Genomic DNA, 20,391 nt, shown 5'->3' with positions numbered 1-20,391 from the left:
AAGGCGAGGTTGGACATAGGGGCTCGGAGCAACCTGCTCTAGTGGAAGGTGTCCTTTCCAACCCAAACCATTCTATGAAATATCACCCTGGTGCAGCTGAGACTGGAACTCAAAGCTTTTTAGGCAGAAGAAGCTGGTCTGTGTTAATGGCCCACTTAGGATATATCTGCACCATCTTACTCCTTTTTATACTGCAGCTTTTTAAATCCAGGGGTGGGGTAAGCATATACATGAGGTGTTGGCATTTAAGCATCTAACACCATTTTTAAATTAAAGCTGTTTGCTGGAAGGCAGCGTGGAAGAACCCAGCAATTTGCTTGGCTCTGCCTGGAAAAAAAAAAGCTGGATGGAGAAAATGCAGAAAATATATATTAAAACCATATGAAAATCATGGCTAAACTGGAGGAAGAGGAGGGGAGGAAATGCACAGGCTCTACAGCAACCCTGAAGAGTCATAAAATTACATGGTGCATGTTGGCTTGATGGAGGTTACTTATAAAGGTCCATGTATTCTAATTCCCACCCGCTCCCATGTGCACAGGGCCCAGATTTCCTGCAGTTACATGATTTTCATACAATCCCAGCCTGGTTTGGGTTGAAGGGACCTTAAAGCTCCTCCAGCTCCAACCCCTGCCACGGGCAGGGACACCTTCCACTAGAGCAGGTTGCTCCAAGCCCCTGTGTCCAACCTGGCCTTGAACACTGCCAGGGATGGGGCAGCCACAGCTTCTCTGGGCACCCTGTGCCAGCGCCTCAGCACCCTCACAGGGAAGAGCTTCTGCCTTATCTCCAACCTGAACTTCCCACATTTGGTGGCTTTAAACAGGCTAGGATGGAGCCTGAAAACAGCATGGCAGAGGCGCTTTGCCTGGGCTAATACCATCATCTCCACGGCAGCCCAGGTTGAGAAGTGGGTTAGTAGAACAGCACCAGACATTAACTGGGATGCTTCAACATGCTACTGTGATGGCTCATTACCAAACAGTTACAGCCAAATTCTCCCAAGTGTCCATCTGGGGTATCTAAACTGAAAGCTCATGGAGAAGGTCATCTGAAGGGTAGGAAGGTACCATTTGCCTTTGGAGGATATGCCTAGAATACAGATTCCCCAACCAATTTACTTGCTAATGCATTTTCTTAAGGCCAGATCCAAAGGCCAATTCCATGAATCTGGATCAGGTTCAGCACCCTTTGTTCCAGGCCACAAGAGGTACTTAATGTGGAGGAGGCCTTGTTGTTCTTTGCCCTGGTGCTGCATGGGAAGTAATTCACTCAATAAAAATGACTTCTTCCTTTGGTTTTTATCCCTGGTCTCCTCTCACCTCTTCCAAAGGAAGTTGGCTCAGACCAGTTAGGGAGAAATAGATCTTTAGGACACAGTCTTAAACAGAAAAGTCACTAGGAATCAGAGGGTGAGAGCAAGGAATTCTGCATCCAGGAGCCCATACTGATGGTGTTTTGCTTTAGTCCAGAAAATGAATGTTATTCATATGGGTTTCCAAAGAAAGTGGGTCAGACACTTGGAGCAAACCCCATGGATTGTGGCCTTGTTCATCTGTGGCACTGCAACAGCCTGGGAAAAGGAACGGCCTTTGCAGCTGCATTCCCTGGAGAGCTGCCTGTCAGCCCTATGCAAACTGCCCCAGGGTTAGTGAAATGGAAGGTGTTCTCCTCCATGGTGCCATGTCTTCAATACGTGGATGATTGGACATGTGCTCTGACCTGTATTGAATGTGGTTCGTGGATGGCAGCTGCGAGTCTTAGGGGTGAAACAGGCTCTTCTTCTAGTTCTAATGAGCTAAAATTGATATTCCTGGATGTGCTCCAGGCTGACAAGAGCAGTTCACTTGAAAGGATGAGCCAGCTTTCCTGTTGGACTCCATGTACCTCTTGCTTGTGTGGCCGGGAAGAAGAATGTGTTGTACTGCAGATGAAACAGGGACAGGCTCCTGCTTGGATTGCTTGATCCTGCTTGAAGTGTAGACTAAACCTCCAAGGCTTTAGCGGGGACTTAGAAGACATGGCAGATATAAACCAAATAAAAAGCAATTGTTCCTTTATCCAGCTCATAACTAAAGTATGAATCTGTCACAGGACTTAGCAGAGGTCAGAACTATAAATATGTGAGGGGAGGGAGAAGAAAAAGGATGAGTCAGATGGGTCATAGTTACTGCTATAAAAAACCCCAAACCCTGTTTATTGGGACAACGCAAATACAGACTCTGTGTTCTCCAGAGGAGTGAAGGTAAATAAGGACAAAGGATGTGCTCAGTTAACTGCCTGCTCCCTTCCCAACTTTAGTCCTGATTAGAGGTAAAGTCCTTTATTTCTGATTTTGGGTTGTTTTCTCATCAGCCTTCATTTTAAATGATGATCTGTTCCTTCTTCAAGCAGAAACACTTCACTGACAAGAAACATATTGCCCTATTCATCATATCAAACTCCAGGGACAGTTACTTGAATATGTGTTTGCTGGACACTATAAACCGATGGAGTTTTCTGGTCTTCCAACATAGAAAACATCCCAGACACATTCCTGGAATATGCAGAATTTGGATCCAACATGTGCTCTCTTCTGCCTCGATGGCTACAGACATTTCAGGGCAACAGCCAAATAGTCCTCTCTAGTGCTTTGGAACCTGCAGGAGGTGGCTGATAGCATTCCTCTGCTTGGTTATCCACCACCAGGGTGGGACAGCCTGTGTCGGCCACAGGCATGGTGACATCTGTGATGAAAGGCAATGAATTACTTTACCATCCTAAATTGCTGGCAACTGCTCTCCAAGTTCCTTCCTTTGCCAAGGAAAGCCTATGGCCACCTCTTCATCCCACAGGCCTTTACTACATGGAAACAAAACACCATTGTAGGCTGTCCGGGGCAGTGGTGGAGTCACCATCCCTGGAAGTGTTCACATACCGTGTAGACAAGGTCCTCAGTGCCAAGGGTTAGTGGTGGCCTTGGCACTGCTGGGAATGGTTGGACTTGATGAGCTTGAAGGTCTTTTCCAGCCTGGTTGCTTCTATGGTTCTACAGCAGGGTGATGATGTAGGACCCCTCAGATGCTCCTCACCCAGCGAGCAAATCGAGTTGCTGAATGATCCCATTTTTCCTCTGTCAAGCACAGGGGCAGGAGCTCTGGTTGCAGCAGCCATCTCAGGAATGGCCTGGGGTTATCCAAACACTTGCAGTGCACATGCACAAACACATCAGCTTCGCCAAGCTAAGCTGGCCCCAGCATTTTGCTTGGCCAGGTGTGTTCCCAGCAGATTGCGTTCCACAGATCCACACGTGGCATCTGGCGGGGCAGGGGGAAGGTGAGAGGTGCTGCCCAGGATGGAGCGTGGTGGCCAGGGCAGGCTGGACCTCACTGAGTTCCCTGCAATGGCCTTTTCCTTCTTTTCTATTTTTCCTTTCCCCTCTTGAACCAGGATAGGAAAATCTCGATCTATGCATGAAATCACTTGGTTTGTGTGGATGTGTGTGCATACGTGATGAGAAGGAATGGAAATGCACGACAAACACAGCCTCCTCTTCCTTTCCAAGTCTGTAACCTCCAGTTTCTAGTGATTCTGGCTGAGAAGTTGTGTTTGGATGCTTAACTGGACCAAATGTGTTGGATAGACCAGCCCGAGCTTTCGTGCCAATGCAAATGAGAGCAACTGCTCTGAAACCCATCGTGTTGCACCAGAACAGGGGAACGAGGCCACTTCCAGTAGGTGTATTTTGGATCAGACATCTGATGTTTCTCAGCATCCCATGGGTTTGGATGAAGGGGTTGGGTTCAGAAGGAGGTCTGCTGACAAGTGCCCTCCCTCACACTGACCGAAGCACATCTGAAAACGTGGCTAGAAAAATCTGCTGTGTATTTTGGAGCATCGTATGGGCTGTGTCAGTATCTATTGCGTCAAGAGACATAGAAGAGATTATGTTATCTCCTTCCAAGAATGCCAGAGGGGGGTTTTTCGTAAGGGACTGTAGTGACAGGAGAAGTGTGATGGGTTCAAACTGAAACAGGGGAAGTTCAGGTTGGAGATAAGGCAGAAGCTCTTCCCTGTGAGGGTGCTGAGGCGCTGGCACAGGGTGCCCAGAGAAGCTGTGGCTGCCCCATCCCTGGCAGTGTTCAAGGCCAGGTTGGACACAGGGGCTTGGAGCAACCTGCTCTAGTGGAAGGTGTCCCTGCCCGGGGCAGGGGTTGGAGCTGCATGAGCTTTAAGGTCCCTTCAACCCAAACCATTCTATAATTCTATCTTAAACCAAGGAGTTGTGAGTAAACCAAGTGCTTTGAGTAAACCCTGCTGCTACCCACAGTTTCCTTGCCAAAGAGCGGTGGTCTGATGCAGATGGATGCTTTACCAGACACTCACCAGCTCTTCTACCCAGCCTGAGCTCCCCTGAGCATCACCCTAATGTCACAGCCTGACCACAGTTGTGCTGTGTCTGATGAACAGGGCAGCAGATGCACCCACCACGCTCCTTTCAAATGTCATTTCATGCCTCCACGTGTGCTTTGTGCTTCTCTGCATGTTAATAGAGACTCAGCGTCCATTCCTGAAGCACCACAACTCTTTAGCACTGTAGGGCAGGGGCAGAGCTCTGCACCCATCATTGCTCTGGGCTGGGATACAAAGGCCTGACCCAGCCCTGGTGTCTTCCATAGCCAGAGGCACATGCTCTTCATTAATGGCCACATTGCATGACTGGGGCTTCAGAGAGGGAAATAAAAACAGTGAGCTCATCAGAGGGGAAAAACACGAGCGAGAGGAATTGTTGTAAATATTTATCTCTTTAGGGCCTCGAATGGGATTATCATTTTGCCTTTCTGCATCTGAGCAGCCACGTTGGTATTGTTTAGGACTGTGATGTTTGGGGCTGAAGGGTAACTTTTAAGCCTACCCATGTGTAGCCCATGCCCAGGAAGCCTTTACCCCTAATACCCACTCCTGAGAGGAGCTGAGGACACTCAGTGCCATCTCCACAGGCGCTCAGCACCCTGACAGCATCTGCCTCGTGGCCCGGTGTGTAGAGAAAGAGCTGCTCATCCAGATGCACTTAAAACTCCTGGAGAACATCTGCCCCTGGGGCAATCACACTGATGTTTGGGCTGGGTTCAGTCTGTTGACTGCAGTGGCTGTGCATTGGGGTGCATTTTGTGCAAGGGAGGGACATTTGACGTGCCTGTATGTGACTGCTTTCCCTTTGGAAGGCTCTCTGTTGCTCTTGGAGTGGAGGGCTGTGGAAATAGCCAGCTGCCTGCTGAGCCCTCGATGCAAACTTTTTGCATGAAATAATAGCCTCACACCCACATAAACTTCAATTGTTTCTATGGAGAATGTCCTGGACCAGTGTTAAACCTCACCCTGCTTGCTTTAGTCAAACCTCTGCCACAGCCTGAAATCTGCACATATAGATATGGGTATTTTTTCAGCTTATGAGAGCCAACTGCATTAGCCTGATAATGTGAAAAGCGTTCTCCAGGAGAGCATGAGGGGACACAGAGGCTGGGGGGTTATTGCTGCTTTGCAATGTCTCCAGGGCATTTCACTTCATCTTGATTTCACTTGCCAGCCTTTGTTCAGGCTGAGTTATTTGAGGCAGGGTTTGTGCAGCAGCCGCAAGAAGGAGACACTGATTTCATGTGGGTGTTGGGGGGAGCAGTGACTGCTGAGTCCAGCTCCTGCTGGGATTAGGAGGCTGGAGAATCAAGGATATGTGACTGAATTTGCTGTTAGCCCACTCAGGGCAGGGGTCACCTAATGAGCACTGTGAGTCTGGAGCTGTAGCTGGGAGATGTTTATTGCAGAGCTTTGGGGTGCCTCAGTTTCCCCTCTTGCTCTCGGCGCCTGACACCAGCAGCACCCACAGCCCCGTGGCTGGGCTCAGAGATGCTCACAGTGGTGGATCCTGGTGCTGTCTCTTTGGGGTTGCTTTAAGTGACATTTGAATTGTGCTAAAGAAAAAAGGAATAATTTACTGTTCTCTTTCTCTTTGATCCTTCTAGATCATCAAAGAGCCCCCCCCTCCTCCTGCAGAAGACAGCGAGGTGAGTACCACCAACAACCCAACTTCCTCAGTGTTTAGGACGAGGTTTTGCTCAGTCTCCTCACGAGAGGTTGTGATTCTGCTGCAGGGCAGAGTATGGACCTTTTAAACCTCAGTGCTCAGCTCTGTAGCCTCAAAGTCAATAGTGGTTTAGCTAAACTAGAGCCTTTGCATCTGATGTCTGCAATATGTGCTTCACTCTGCTCACTTTGCTTGCTGCAGAGGTAGAGATGTGGTGTTTGGTTAGGAGTCACTGTAGGTGTAAGAATACAAGCACCTCTGCTGAGCAGACAACACTTCCATTTGGATACTACAGAGTCAGGCTGTGATTCACATAAAGGACAACCCTTAAGTGTGCGTTGAACTTTGAAGTTAAAGGAACCTAAACATGTGTTCACTGTCTGTCTGGGAAGGCACAGGAATGATTTTGATGGTTTAGCATCTAAAACAACTCTTGGCAGCAGAGTGGAAACTCACAGTGCTGATCCCTTGGACCACAGTTGCTGTGAGTAAAGGCAGCCCCATGGTCTTTGCAATGTGTCTGAAGACAACGAGCAGATGTAAAACCATCCTGGCCTCAGAAAAGCTGCAGAGAGGGAGGTTTTAACGGAGAGAAGCAGTGAAGCAACATTAAAACCTTCATCTTAATTCTGCTTATGCTTTTAAGGTGAATCTAGCAAGAAATGGCTTAGAGCTATGTCACCACTGCTCATGTCTGATGTAGTCTCTGCCCAGAAACATGCTTTTTCACCCGCCTCTTTCTGTGTCCTCCTGCTTTAGCGCACGATGAGTCTCCTCTTCACTTCCACTGTTTTGCACATGGGATTTCATTGCAGGTCCCTGGGCTGTGTTCAGGATGCACTGATGTCAGAGGGAGCTTTTCCATTGACTTCACTGGGCTTTGGATCAGTTCCTCTTAACTATGCAAGTAAAAGAAGGCTTAGACCTATGCTCAGAGGGATTTGGTTGGTTCCCTTGCTTTTTGCATCTGGAGGCAAATTCATTGCCTGCTTCAGCTTGCAAGTGGAAAAGCTGGAATGATCCTCAACGTCTGGCCTCAGAGTCTGTGTCAAGGCAGACAGACACCCTCAAAGCTCAGTCCTCTGCAATGCACAGAGGTGGAATCCAACCCAGCAGTGCTAGAACCTCTGTCTTGGTGGCACTCATCCCCTTCAGACCAGGCCTGAAGGAAACCTCCAAATCTGAGCACTCCTGGACCTGAGGGAGATTTGCATTTGGATCCAGTGCTCCCTATGCCTCTTTTCTGGCCCGTTTGGGCTGTATCTAAATCCACCAGCTTTGTTAGCTCCTATCCTCTGAATGAAAAGGAAAACACGAACCCAGATGCACATGCTCTGTTGTGCATCACACATGCCTCCAAGCCAAGGGATTCAAGTGCTGAAACTAATTAAAATGCATCCTTCTGGAATGCTGGCTCGCTGGCCAAGGGCTGGAAGGGGAAATTACAGCTCTATGCTAAGAGGGCAGGCGTGCTTTAAGTAGAAGGAAGCCTTTTATCAAACCAGTAAGTGCTGCAAAAGCAAACCAGTTGCAGCACATCGGTGATTATTGCCTCAGGTTACATTTAATTAAGCTGGTGTGAAGATATTTCTGGACATGTTCTATTTTCTCTTAGCCCTGGTCCTGGCTGAGGGAACAGTGTGCAGCTCCTCAGATGACTTAGTCCTCAAGTCATCTGCTCCACAGCTTTCCCTTAGCAATGGATTTGCCCCTGGTTTTTGTTTGGGACTCACCTGGTCTTGTGTTGTGGAGAATGTGGGGCAGATCCTCTTTGTTTCAAAGCAGGATGTAGTTCTGCATTGTAAGGACGAGCCTGATGGTAGAATTTCGCATGTTCTTTCTACCAGAGCACATCCTCTCAGCTCAATAAAACCATAGAATGGGTTGGGTTGGAAAGGACCTTGAAATTGTCCAGTTCCAACCCCCCTGCCATGGGCAAGGACATCACAAACTAAACCATGTCACCCAAGACTCCAGGGGCTGCTCAGCCTGGAGAAGAGAAGCTGCTGGAGACCTCAGAGCAGCTTCCAGTGTCTGAAGGGGGCTACAAGGATGCTGGAGAGGGAGTCTGTATCAAGGACTGGAGCAATAGGACAAGGGGTGATGGGTTCAAACTGAAACAGGGGCAGTTCGGGTTAGATCTAAGGCAGAAGCTCTTCCCTGTGAGGGTGCTGAGGCGCTGGCACAGGGTGCCCAGAGAAGCTGTGGCTGCCCCATCCCTGGCAGTGTTTAAGGCCAGGTTGGACACAGGGGCTTGGATGAACCTGCTCTAGTGGAAGGTGTCCCTGCCCGTGGCAGAGGGTTGATATTGGATGAGCTTTAAGGTCCTTTCCTACCCAAACCATTCTATGATCTCCAGCATTAGGAGTGCTGATCCCTTCAGCAGCAGCATGACGCTTACAGTAAGATCATTTGTCTTTTCTACTTCTCCCAAAAATCTTGGCAAACAAAGAAAGACAAGAGGAATTCTTGCCTCAGCAGATCTGGGAGCTGAGGCCCATATGTCTTTGCACTGCAAGGAGAATACATTACACTGGAGCAACGCAGGGAAAGGAGTGTTGCTGTCAAAGCTGCCAGAGGTCTTCTTGAGCTCTGCTTTATAGGCTTTTTGAGACATCCTGGAGACACGCTCGCTGTTGGTAAAGGAAACCATTATTGGAAGGAAACTTCCAAGGGGTTCATTCAGGAATTGTGACTGTTGTGAACTCCTCTCAGTGCAGGATGCTGGGGAGGGAAGCCCAGCTGGTTTCACTTACAGCCAGGAGGGATTGAGTTAATGCCAGTCAGAAGAGGTGGACGCCTGCAAGAGCCAGCAAGCACCTTTCCAGCCTGTGATCAGTCATTGATGGTGGGTCAAACCCACCTTCCTCCACTCCCAGGGAACAGGAAGGCCTTTGCCAGCCCTGTTGGAGGAAGACACGGTTGCTTTTATTCATGTATCCCTTCATTTTCACTGGGCTTATTGGGACATGTCCTCCTCAGCTCCAGCCAGAGGCAGGAGATGTATGAAGTGACCAGACCCTCATCACTCAGACTTGTTTTTAACCTGCTGCTCTGTCACCCAAGCTCCAGAGTCACCCTTAACATGACCCTAGAGCCAAGCCACCAACCAGCCTGAAACTGGATAATTCTTATGTCTGTTGGCATCTTACCCACGTGCACCAAAGCAAACACACACGCAGGAAAGTCGTGGAGAGAAAGCACCGTTCACAGCAGAGACATGAGGTGCTGAAGGTAATTGCTACTGTCATGGGAGGCAGCATGAACAGGAAGAGTTTAACTCACTGCAGAGCAGCTGTTAAGCCAATACATGAAACCACCTATCATAGAACCACAGCCTGGTTTGGGTTGAAGGGACCTTAAAGCTCATCCAGCTCCAACCCCTGCCACGGGCAGGGACACCTTCCACTGGAGCAGGTTGCTCCAAGCCCCTGTGTCCAACCTGGCCTTGAACACTGCCAGGGATGGGGCAGCCACAGCTTCTCTGGGCACCCTGTGCCAGCGCCTCAGCACCCTCACAGGGAAGAGCTTCTGCCTCAGAGCTCATCTCAAGCTCCCCTCTGGCAGGTTCAAGCCATTCCCCTGGTCCTGTCCCTACATCCCTTGTCCAAAGCCCCTCTCCAGGTTTCCTGGAGCCCCTTTAGGCCCTGGAGCAGCTCTAAGGTGTCCCCTTGAGGAGCCTTCTCTTCTGTGAGGACAACCCACATGTTCAGCTTGAGTCACTTTGGTCTTTGTGAACTAATCTCTGAGCGTTCATGAGGCCAGAGAAGGCTAAAAGGGGTTTATCTGCTTGGCTGCTGCTTGCACCCTCACTTCTTGGTGTTTATTAATCTTTTCCCAGTTGTTTTCCTCTCCTTTCCTGAAAAGCCTTGCTGGGGAGACAGCAAAATAAGCTCCAGAGAAAAGGATCTGTCAGGAATGTTTTGTAGACACCAAGGCAGGAAATACACTCTGTTATTCCTGAAATGAAGCCAGGTCACAGTGATGTGCCAGCTCCCTCCCTCCCCTTTGCTCCCCTTTTACAGGGACTTGTGGAAGTACGGGTGGAGGAGAAAAGAACCTTTCAAGACATTTGAAAGCTCAGGGGTGCTATTGGCAACACATGAGGTGGAGGCACCATGAAGGTGTGGAGTTTATGGCCAGATTTCACATGCAATATCTAGGCAGCCCCAGCACAGCAAACTGTTGGTGTAGAGCTGTGAAAGTTGGGGTTGATCACATCAGAGTTGCAGTGGGAGCACCAGGGTTAATTCCCTCGACCTTATGAGACCTTATTTCATCTTCCTGTCCGGGCTATCAAGTGGCAATAGCTCAACCTCCTTTCTTCTGCATCAGAACAGGGTTCTCTCTTTAAGGTCCCTTCCAGCACAAACTATTGTGGGATTCTATGAAATGAGGACTTTCTGTGGTCATTAAGACCAACAAAGATGGGGTTTGAAGCATTTGCATCTCAAGAATAAGACTCATATGTGGGGTTTTGGTGCCTTATGAGAGCTGAGGTTTTTCTTCAGCCTGCTTCTTAGTAGAGCACCAGCAGAACATGCTCGTGTGACCTGGCAGTGCTTTCTGCTGGTAGTTTGGAGGCTTGGGCCAGTGACGGGCAGAGATATGAGAAACCCAAAGCGATGAGTTGCTGCAGTTGTGATTTACAGTCACAGAGAGCAACAAGGGAAACCTTCCACAGCAGAGAGGACGTTCTGGAGAACCAAGCAAGGTGTCTTTAAAGGGTAACACCACCTCTGCATCTGAGAGGTGGCCGTGAGGTTTAGAACTGAACCTGGTGTTGGGAGAACAAGGAGGCAGAGAGGAGCCAGAAGCCTCGAGAGCAGCGTATTCACCTCCCTGTTTCCTCCACTGTGAAGTTAGATGGTAACCTCTCTTACTCAGAGGAGTGACTGTCCTGTTGGTCCAAGCTCTCTGGAAGTGCTAAACCCTGACAGCATTCAGGCACCACAGAGGCAACTGTGAAAACAATCAGAAGGGTGGGGAGAGGGGTACGTTGTCCAAGCTTTTTATTTGAATATCTGGCCAGATTCAGTTTGAGTCTTACCCGGAGTGGTTCAGATCTCCCCAGTGGAGCCTGAATTATCCTTGTGTTACCCACAGATGAGGTTCCCTCAGGTCAGGGTCAAAGTATACAGCGTGGAGATAAACAGAGGTCTTTGTTTTCTGCACCCAGCAGCTCTAGAGCTGCAGCTCTGCCTGGGAAATGTGGCTCTGTTCTGCTTCTTGAAAAGAAACTCTAGCTCCATCTAAAGCAGATTTTGGGGGTGGAGAGATGCCAAGTTCTGTACAGTCACTTTCCAGCATCCTTAAATGCACTTGAATTTTCCGGGGCTAATTTTTATACTGCTGCTGGGTCAGAGCTGAGGATCCTTTTGCAGTTCTCCCTCAGGCAAAAACCCCATTGCAGTGAAGTGTAGAGAAACAGGGGCAAAACTGACCCAGGATGTGAGAATTCAGCCCTGGTTTATTGGCTCAGCCCTTGGGGATGGGGCAGGGAGCTGGGATGCTGGACACAGGGGATGTTTGCCACTTCCTTAACCCGACACAGAGGGGACATTGGGGTGAACTCTGAGGCAGAAGCTCTTCCCTGTGAGGGTGCTGAGGCGCTGGCACAGGGTGCCCAGAGAAGCTGTGGCTGCCCCATCCCTGGCAGTGTTCAAGGCCAGGTTGGACACAGGGGCTTGGAGCAACCTGCTCTAGTGGAAGGTGTCCCTGCCCGTGGCAGGGGTTGGAGCTGGAGGAGCTTTAAGGTCCCTTCCAACCCAAACCATCCCGTGATCCTTCACGTTTTCCTGCTGCCGGTCTACCCCTGACCCCCGTGTTCCCAGCGTCTACCCTTTAGCTGCTCACGTGTGCTGCGAGTGCCTTTGCCAAGCGTGTAGGACATCTCTGGTGGGGTTTTCTTCCTTTTTGCTCGTATTGCAAAACCTCCCATGCCCTTCAAAGCACGTAAACAGGCTCCTCCTGAAGGAAGCTTGTGACTCCTTTGTTTTTCATGTGTCCAGTGCTGCCTTTCTGTGCGTGTGCTCTTTCGGTTGTTGTTCTGGCAGGAGGCTCCTATCTCACATTCAAGTGACTTGCACAGGGCTTTTAAGGGCTTGTGGGGAAGATTTCCTAAACCTTGGTATTTCCTGTTGTGAGAAGTCCAGTCTGTGCTAAACTGCACAGAGAGAAGGAGAACTGCTGAAGGAAAATATTTAGATGGCTTTGATTCCAACTTTGTAAAGAAGTCCTCATGGAAAACTTCATGCAGAGATATTAAGTTCTTGGGTTGCAGCAAAGGAGCCTCAGCAGCTCTAACGAGAGCGAGAGAAAGGGCTCAGCTGGGAGGGAGAAGAACCTGGTGTTTATGGCTCAATGGTTCACTCGTCCTTTAGAGCAGGACACGTTTTGCACTGAACTGATGTGCATTTTGCAAAACAGAAATGCTTTTGTTTGCCGTGAAAAACAGAGTTTGTCTTGGGTCTTCCCCCCCCTATTTTCCAGTTTTCCTTCCATTCCCAAATATTTTTGGCTTTTCAAATTTTGGAAAGCTCCGAAGTTCTGGAGTTTTGCCAAATCCCTGTGAAAAATTAAAGAAAGGAAAAGAAAAAGGGCCATTTTTCATTTCTCTCCCCATTTTCACAGGAAATACTTCACGTTTCTGATGAACTCTGCTTTTCTGCTTTGCCAGTTCATGGCCTCAGCTGCAGGAATTAAAGGGAAAGGCACTCTGTAGGTCAGGGCATATGTGGAGCTGTTCTATAGTGCAACAAAGAGTGTAGAATAGATAGAATCCACTCACTAGAGCTTTAGGTAGGCTCCTTAAGGAGATGTTCTTCATCTGTTCCTTTGGCTGTGTGTGAATGTCATCATGACGGTCCTGAGCGCGTTGAACTCTGGGTATGGTGATAGGTTTCTGCCTGCACTATGTAGGGGTAAAGCACATTCAAACCTGTGCACAATTTACATCACATTTGTGCTCGACTTTCTGCTGCCATAAGCCATGACCCCCCCTGAAGCCACATGGGTTTCCATGGGCAGCGTCTTTAGCAGAAGCAGAAGTTCCTTCTAAGAGCTCATTCCATGCTTGTAACTCTTCCATTAGACGTTTCCATCCTATTCCACTTGTCCAGCTCATCCCAAAACCCCTCATCTCCGTGCTGGACCTCCACAGTGGGGTTGTTTCCAAGCATACTCCTAATTTGCCTTCACTTGGGAGGAAGTTTGCCCTGATTCCTTGCTTTTCCCCCTCCTTCTGTCAAATCTAAATGACCACAGGATGGTTTTTCTGGGCCCTGGAGGTTCCTCCACATAGGGAGCTATGGGGCAGGGCAGAAGCTCTTCTCTCCCCAGCCATAGACACAAGCAAAGGGATGGCAACGAGGAGGCAAGTCCCTACTACATCAGCCAACTTGCAGCCCAAAGACCCCAGCTTTTGAGCTCTGCTGAGTGTGGGTTTGGTGGCTGCTTCAATGGGTTTGCAACTTGGAGACAATTTACTCCCCTGAATTAAAAGATGATGAAAGCCAGAGTCTCCTTAAGAAACACAAAACAAAAAGGGGTGTGTGTGGGTGTGTGTGTGCAAGAATCACACTGGGGCTGGGGCTGGGCCTGGGCTGGACCTTTCAAGTGGTGGGTGTTTGTGTCATGAAACATTTTGTCTTCATGAGTGTACATCCTCTAGAGAATAACCAATGGAGACCAGAACCTTGACTGGCCTGGCTCTAGCAGGCTCAGAGGACCACATAGCCTCTACCTGTTTACTCCTTTCCATCCCTAGTCATGCTTAGCAACGGTGTAATCCCTTCCTTCTGTTTTGTAGGAAGAAGATGACGATGGCCTTCCAAAAAAGAAATGGCCAACGGTAGATGCCTCTTATTATGGTGGACGAGGAGTTGGTGGCATCAAACGAATGGAGGTAATGAGATAGCAGTTCATGTATTCAGAGACCTTACTGGTGAGCTGAGCTGTGGTATCTCCCTGCAACTACCCAGAAAGAAACTCAGGAGATAGATAGGTACAAACTTCTTTAAGCTTTTCTTTGTGCATCTGAGCCCAGGTTATTTTTCATAGAGGGATATTTAAAAGCCAAGTGTAGATTCCTCAAGTTTGGGACCATCTTTTTTTCTCTAGTACAGAAAGATTCTGCTTCACAGCATCGCTCTTCACCTTCCATTTGGACACTGGGAAACTATGGGTAAGGGATGTAACTCTGCAGCAGCCACTCTTGTAACATGCCCTGATGCACCTTTTCAGGTGCGCTGGGGAGAAAAGGGCTCCACAGAAGAAGGTGCTAAGTTAGAGAAAGCCAAGAACGCCCGGGTGAAGATGCCAGAGCAGGAATACGAGTTCCCTGAACCCAGGAACCTGGCGAACAACATGCGGAGGCCTTCGTCTCCTCGGAAGTGGTACTCCCCAATCAAGGTAAGCCCAGCCTTGTACATCACAGTCCTGTGCAGTACAAAGTCTTAAGTGTTTTAAGGCTAAGATGCTGGTTAGGGTCTGAGAAACCCTCTGCAGGCAATTTATCTGCGAGTAGCCTGCAAAGAGGGTGTAACACACGTAGTAAACGTTTTGGTGTGTAGAGCTCACCTTTAACTTTATGCTGGGGAGTGAGAAGGTGCCTCACTGCTGGAAAAGAGAGGGTTTGTCCTCCTGTGTTCTTCCTCCCCAGCAGCAGCCCCTCTGGTCACACACATTCTGTTAGCCAGGTTACTGCAGAGCAGAGAGGCTACCCTGCAGTACACCCAGGTTTCCCTGTGTTGTATCTGGTTACTGATCAGCTCCAAGCAGTGTCCATAGGAATTTGGGTAAGTCAAGTCACATGTTTTGGCTCTCCTCAGTCATTGATCTTGCAGCTGGTCCAAATCCAGCAATGGGAATGGCAAGGATGCACAGGGGAGGAAGAGTGGTTTCCGGAGGATACGGAAATGTGAGCCTCTGAGAACCTGGTCCAGGGCCTTCTCTCTTCTCCCCCTTCAAGATTATCATCTAATAAACAGAGCTGACCAACAAGTCATAACCAACAAGTTGTGTTATAATGACTTCAACATGTGTTCACGGAGGCTATTCATTCCCACGGTGGGATAGGTTAGAGAGTCAGTGTTTGCAGTTCGGAGCGGGAACGCACTAAGCACCATCCCATATAGCTGCTCCCTTGTTCCTAAAGGCAGCTTCTTCCCGTTTTGCATCGGTGTGAAGCATTTGTAACACACACTTGTCCCATCTGGGAGATTTTCACTCCTACTCTGTGCTCATGGAAATGACCTCATGGAGCTGAGAGACACAGCTCAGTGCTTGTTGCGTGCCACAGTCAGACGGGCTCACAGCACACAAAGCTACACCTCAGCCACCAAGGAGCTGCCAGAAACACTGATTTTGGCACAAAGAGCCCTGCTCAGGCAGCTGCAATCCACATGGGTGCAACTACCTGAGATCGTTAGCTAAGGGTTGGCTCCTTTCCCATAGAAGATAGTGCTGAGTTTCTCCCCTCTTCCTGCACCAGTTCATGCTGTTGGATTGCAGCCTCAGGAGAGTTCGTTTGCAGGGTTTATTCTGCATGGTAGGAAATCAGCTCTGAACAGAGGAGAGAAGTTTGTTGCAGATCTGTCTCCCATCTGGAAATTCCCTGACATTCAAGAGAGGCTTGGAGAAAAGATTCAATGCGTGTAGGGTTCAAGTTCAATTCTGCCTCTGCCTGGGAATGGCTTTGGCTTTGTAACACCAAGAATTCAGTTATAAGGGGGCCTACAAATATCAGGAGTATCTGATGGGTGATATTCCCAATTCCTTTAAAAGTATCTCTTATCTACCATTCAGATTGCATGGAATCCCAATCCAAGAGTCCATATCCAAACACTCCAGCAACTCTGCAGTGTCCCACATCTGGGCAGTATTCAGCAGCCTGAGTCTGGCTGTAGGCAAGAATGTACCTAAATATTAATTGCCACCCTATTGACCTGCACCCAAAAGACAGTGGATGCAGATGGGATAAAGTACCCAACCCTTTCCCCACGCACAGTCATGAGCACTCATCAGCTCCAGAGAGGATCATTCCTACGAAGCAGGGGTCCTGCAGTTCCTCTCAGCGAGGAACTAGCAAAGTCCATCAGTGCTCTTGGCAGAAGCTCTTGTCCTGAAGATGTGATGTGAGCTCATGGAGAGGAACTTGCTCTGTGTGGTGCAGGGAAGCTCAGCAGTCACCACGCAGAGGGAGGTGAGGGCCCTGTTGGGTCCCTGGGTCTGCACTCTCAGCCAAGGCAGGACTGGGAGCTCGAATCCATCCTCTGTGTATGGGCTGGAAATAACACAGAGGCTCCCACCTCCTCAGGAGGGAACATTTCACCCTGACCTCACCCATAGGAAATGCCTCCTGATACTCAGATTCTCCCTCATCCCCATGCTCCAAGTGCACTGGTAGAAGCAGATGTTAAATTTCCACCCGCTCCATTGAACTGGTTGAAACATCTCTTTGGAAGGGAGATAAATACACATGTAACAAGCTGCTTAAATAAACCCCTTGGTAAAGGAGGAAGGCAAAGAATTAGCTCTCAGGAGCAGGGAACCAGTGTAGCTTGGACCTGACAAAGAGCCAGGAAATTCACATTTTGGGGCCACTCACCCTGCTGGCCAACAGGCCCCCTTTTCTCCATGCAGCACAAGTACCAGCCTTTACTTAGAGCGTTCTGCCTTTTCCCAGCTTATCTGATGGAGTTTTCCTTCCCTCTCTTTGTTACTCTTCCCAGAGTAACATCCATACTGGAGGTAGAAGCTGAGAATGGGGAGATGGCTGGTTGAAATGCTCCACAGATTCATTTTCTCCCTAGTGTGGTTGTTACTACTGGTACTATTCTGATTTGCTGCTGTTACTTCTTAGCACGGCGTCAACTCGATGATCTTGCTTTAAAAATACCATTTCAACAGTCTGTAAAGTCAGTGCAAACAACCCAAGAATGACAAGTCTTCAGGAACCTGCCAAATCCTCTGTTCATCCTCCAGAGGAAGGGGCAGCACAAAGCATAGATGCAAGGGAAGGATTGTAAAGGAACATGCCTTTGGTTTTAATTTGCTTCATGCCCTGCTCCCTGCTGCAGAACAGCCAGGCAGCTCTGTAAGCTGGGTTAGCAGCTTTCCCCATACCTCTATTTCTACCTGCTTTTATGTACCTGGCTACCCAGCTACTGCTGCTTTCTTCCTCCTCCTCAGAGCACTTATAGTACTTGTTTGGCTTCAAAAGGTGGACTATCAGACTAAAAACCAATGTAGAAAGGACCACAAGCCCAGGCTGAACTCACTGTTCATCCACAAAGCTCACATGCAGGACCTGCCTCAAGGCTGAGGTTGAAGCAACAGCTGATGCTCTCAGATAGAAACCTCAGGTGAATCCTAAGGGGAGGCTACTTAAGCATCGTGTCCCTGGCCCATTATCTAACCTTCTCCCTCCTGTCTGTCTGTACGAAGCTGCCATGCACAGCTTCCTTCCTAGAAGAGGCCCACGAGCAGCTTGGATTCCCAGGCAGCCACTAATTCAGGAAGAGAATGCATTCCTCATGATAAAGCAGTGGCCTCCTTCTTCTGTTATCTGCCCTGATTGTTTCTTCTTTCTGGACTTCATTTCCAGTAGGACCCAAAGCTTTATTTGCCTCCAGACCTTTTTCTCCTCCAAGTGACCAACTGGAAAGGGGCTCCTAAACAGGGACACAGCCCAGGCACCAGAGCACAGGGGTGTTTGTATTTCCAAGTGAATGCATTGCCATTCTCATTGCTTCAGCCAGCATCATCCTTTCCATGATGCACTCTCCCTCTCTTCCACCCAGATGTCCCAGACAGGCCCTGAAGCTCCATTCAGACTCCCAAAGATGGAGCTTTTCCCAAGAAATCTTGGTAGGCTCTTGGAAAATAGGACTGCGGAGTAAAAAAGGACTTTTTTGTTCCATGGAAAGTTGTCATTTTCCCTCTGGTTTCCTAAAGGAGAAATGGAAGAAAAAGGTATTTAGTTCTTAAGTTGTCAGAGGCGACAGGAGATCAAGAGCTTGAACCAGCTCTGATGTAAGGAGAAAGATGGATTGGGATGGACAGGGATGGCTCCCCTCAGGTCTGAGAGGTTGTGCTGTCCAAGAAAAGGCTGACAGAGGAGTTTCTTGCTGCTTCTTTAAAGAATAACACTTTCCTGGCTCTCACGTTGGGAAGTCTTTTCCCCAGTATCCTATGGAAATACATCTCTGCGGTCATTCTGTGTGTCTGCCTGTCTCCACCCATGTATCCCTCCAAATCCCAAACAAGCTTTGAACCATTGGCTCAACACACTGGGGAGAAATACAGGTCTCAAAGAGGATTACACTCCTCATGGTTTCGTGACAAGGGAAGAGAAAAGACTCTGTCCCCATGAGAGTGCACATTGAGTGCATTGAGTCTTTAATTAGATACCAGAGAACCAGGGGCTCAGAAGGACCTTATCAATCCAAATCACCCCTTTGCCACTTTAAAGCCATTCCCCCTTGTCCCATCACTACATGCCCATGATCCGTTTCCTATTGGAATGCAAGAGTTCAGCTCACATTGTTGAACTAAATGATCCATGAAGCATTCAAGTAACTAGATAGAATCATAGAACCACAGAGTGGTTTGTGCTGGAAGGGACCTTAAAGCTCATCCAGCTCCAACCCGTGCCCCGGGCAGGGACACTTCACCCTAGAGCAGGTTGCTCCAAGCCCCTGTGTCCAACCTGGCCTTGAACACTGCCAGGGATGGGGCAGCCCCAGCTTCTCTGGGCACCCTGTGCCAGCGCCTCAGCACCCTCACAGGGAAGAGCTTCTGCCTCAGAGCTCATCTCAAGCTCCCCTCTGGCAGGTTAAAGCCATTCCCCTTGTCCTGTCCCTTGTCCAAAGCCCCTCTCCAGGTTTCCTGGAGCCCCTTTAGGCACTGGAGCTGCTCTGAGGTGTCCCCTTCAGGAGCCTTCTCTTCTCCAGCTGCCTCAGCCCAGCTCTCTCAGCCTGGCTCCAGAGCAGAGCTGCTCCAGCCTCATTCAGCTTGTGAGAACCCGGGTGGTGTGTCAAGGATGGCATCTCAGGAGCAACTGACACTGCTACACAAATCAGATCTAGCTCTAACCCACCCCAGGGGTCACCTGGAGCTCGAGGTGGGGTAGATCAGAAACACAACCTGTAAATTCCCCTGATGCTCTGCACTGATTTAGCCTTTTGTTCACAAAGGCATCTGGAGCTGAGTAGGTGTTAAGAGTTTCTCTCAGCCCAGGAGGTGTCAACTCACCTATTACCTTTGGAGGTTTTCAGAACACATGGAGACACATGGATACTGTTGGCTTTTCCTGCTTATTGCTCCCTTGAAGCCTCTTCCTTTGCACTTGCAGCAAGTTCAGAGCAGGTTCCTGTGAGGGAAAGAATTGACCCCAGCACCTTGTATAAGCACAGGAAATGATTAAGCATCAAACATGTAGGTCTAAAGCCGTGTTGTCCCTGCACTGCACTTTGCCCTTGCACTTGTTCTTGCTCAGAAGATAACAGTGTGTTCCTTTGGATTGCAGGGGAAGCTGGATGCTCTCTGGGTCTTGCTGCGGAAGGGTTACGACCGTGTGTCTGTGATGCGCCCACAGCCAGGAGATAAGGTACCGTGCCTCAAACATCCCTCTTCCAGCTAGGGAAAACACAACTGCTGGAGTTTCTGCCTGCTATGACATGTGGAATGGGAGGCAGGGGCTCCGGGCAGCTTAGAAACGATTGTCAGTGTTGTTTGCAAGTGCAGGTCATGCAGTTTGATGCAGTGTCAAGTGTGAAAACGGCCCAGATTTACCCATCGGCGAGCCCAGGGCAGTCTTAGATAACATAGCTGCTTTCAGGTACTTACATACTCCTAATGAAGAGCAGGCAATATTTCTGCATGTTTTTACTGATTAATCTCTTACATTCTGAAATAAAACTCGACATACATGAATGCTACATAAATGGAAACTTTCTGGGCACTTCCACAAAGCAAAGTTTGCAGAATGAGGTTTGTTGTGTGACAGGGGGGAAGTATTCCCACCTATTGCTGCTAAAAACTGGCTTCATGCAAATCTCTGTCCATTCATGTAAATCTCTATCCATTCATGTGTGCTAATTATGGGTGGAAACAGAAGCCATTGATGAGAACAGACTAATGCCACCTTACAGGAATGATGCTGTCTATGACAGCAGGACACTAGAGGGCTACAGCTCATCTCCTGGGTATGAATCTCCTCCTTTTCAGAGGCATTAAACATTAGGGTGCTTCCTAATCAATATCAGGACAGTTAGTGCCAGCTCTGCAGACACCCAGCTGAGCACTGACGTGGCCAACACACACTC

The 20,391-nt window shown here is 48.9% G+C and overlaps 1 protein-coding gene across 1 annotated transcript in view; it reads left to right on the top strand.

Moving 5' to 3' along the window:
- The window catches only part of ANTXR1 (anthrax toxin receptor 1), a gene marked incomplete at its 3' end in the record, with an annotated part of 59,753 nt that extends 40,080 nt beyond the window's left edge, over positions 1 to 19,673 (top strand). The window contains exons 14-17 of the mRNA XM_010015444.1: positions 6,000 to 6,041; positions 13,872 to 13,967; positions 14,306 to 14,473; positions 19,593 to 19,673. Coding sequence (XP_010013746.1) covers positions 6,000 to 6,041; positions 13,872 to 13,967; positions 14,306 to 14,473; positions 19,593 to 19,673 — 387 coding nt within the window. The remainder of the gene's footprint in view (positions 1 to 5,999; positions 6,042 to 13,871; positions 13,968 to 14,305; positions 14,474 to 19,592) is intronic.
- Positions 19,674 to 20,391: the final 718 nt, after the last annotated feature.

This window comes from Nestor notabilis, unplaced genomic scaffold (assembly GCF_000696875.1).
Source record: "Nestor notabilis isolate BGI_N333 unplaced genomic scaffold, ASM69687v1 scaffold125, whole genome shotgun sequence".
NCBI lineage: Eukaryota > Metazoa > Chordata > Aves > Psittaciformes > Psittacidae > Nestor > Nestor notabilis.
The sequence above is the reverse complement of the archived record's forward strand: the minus strand, read 5'-3'. Positions and strand labels throughout refer to the sequence as shown.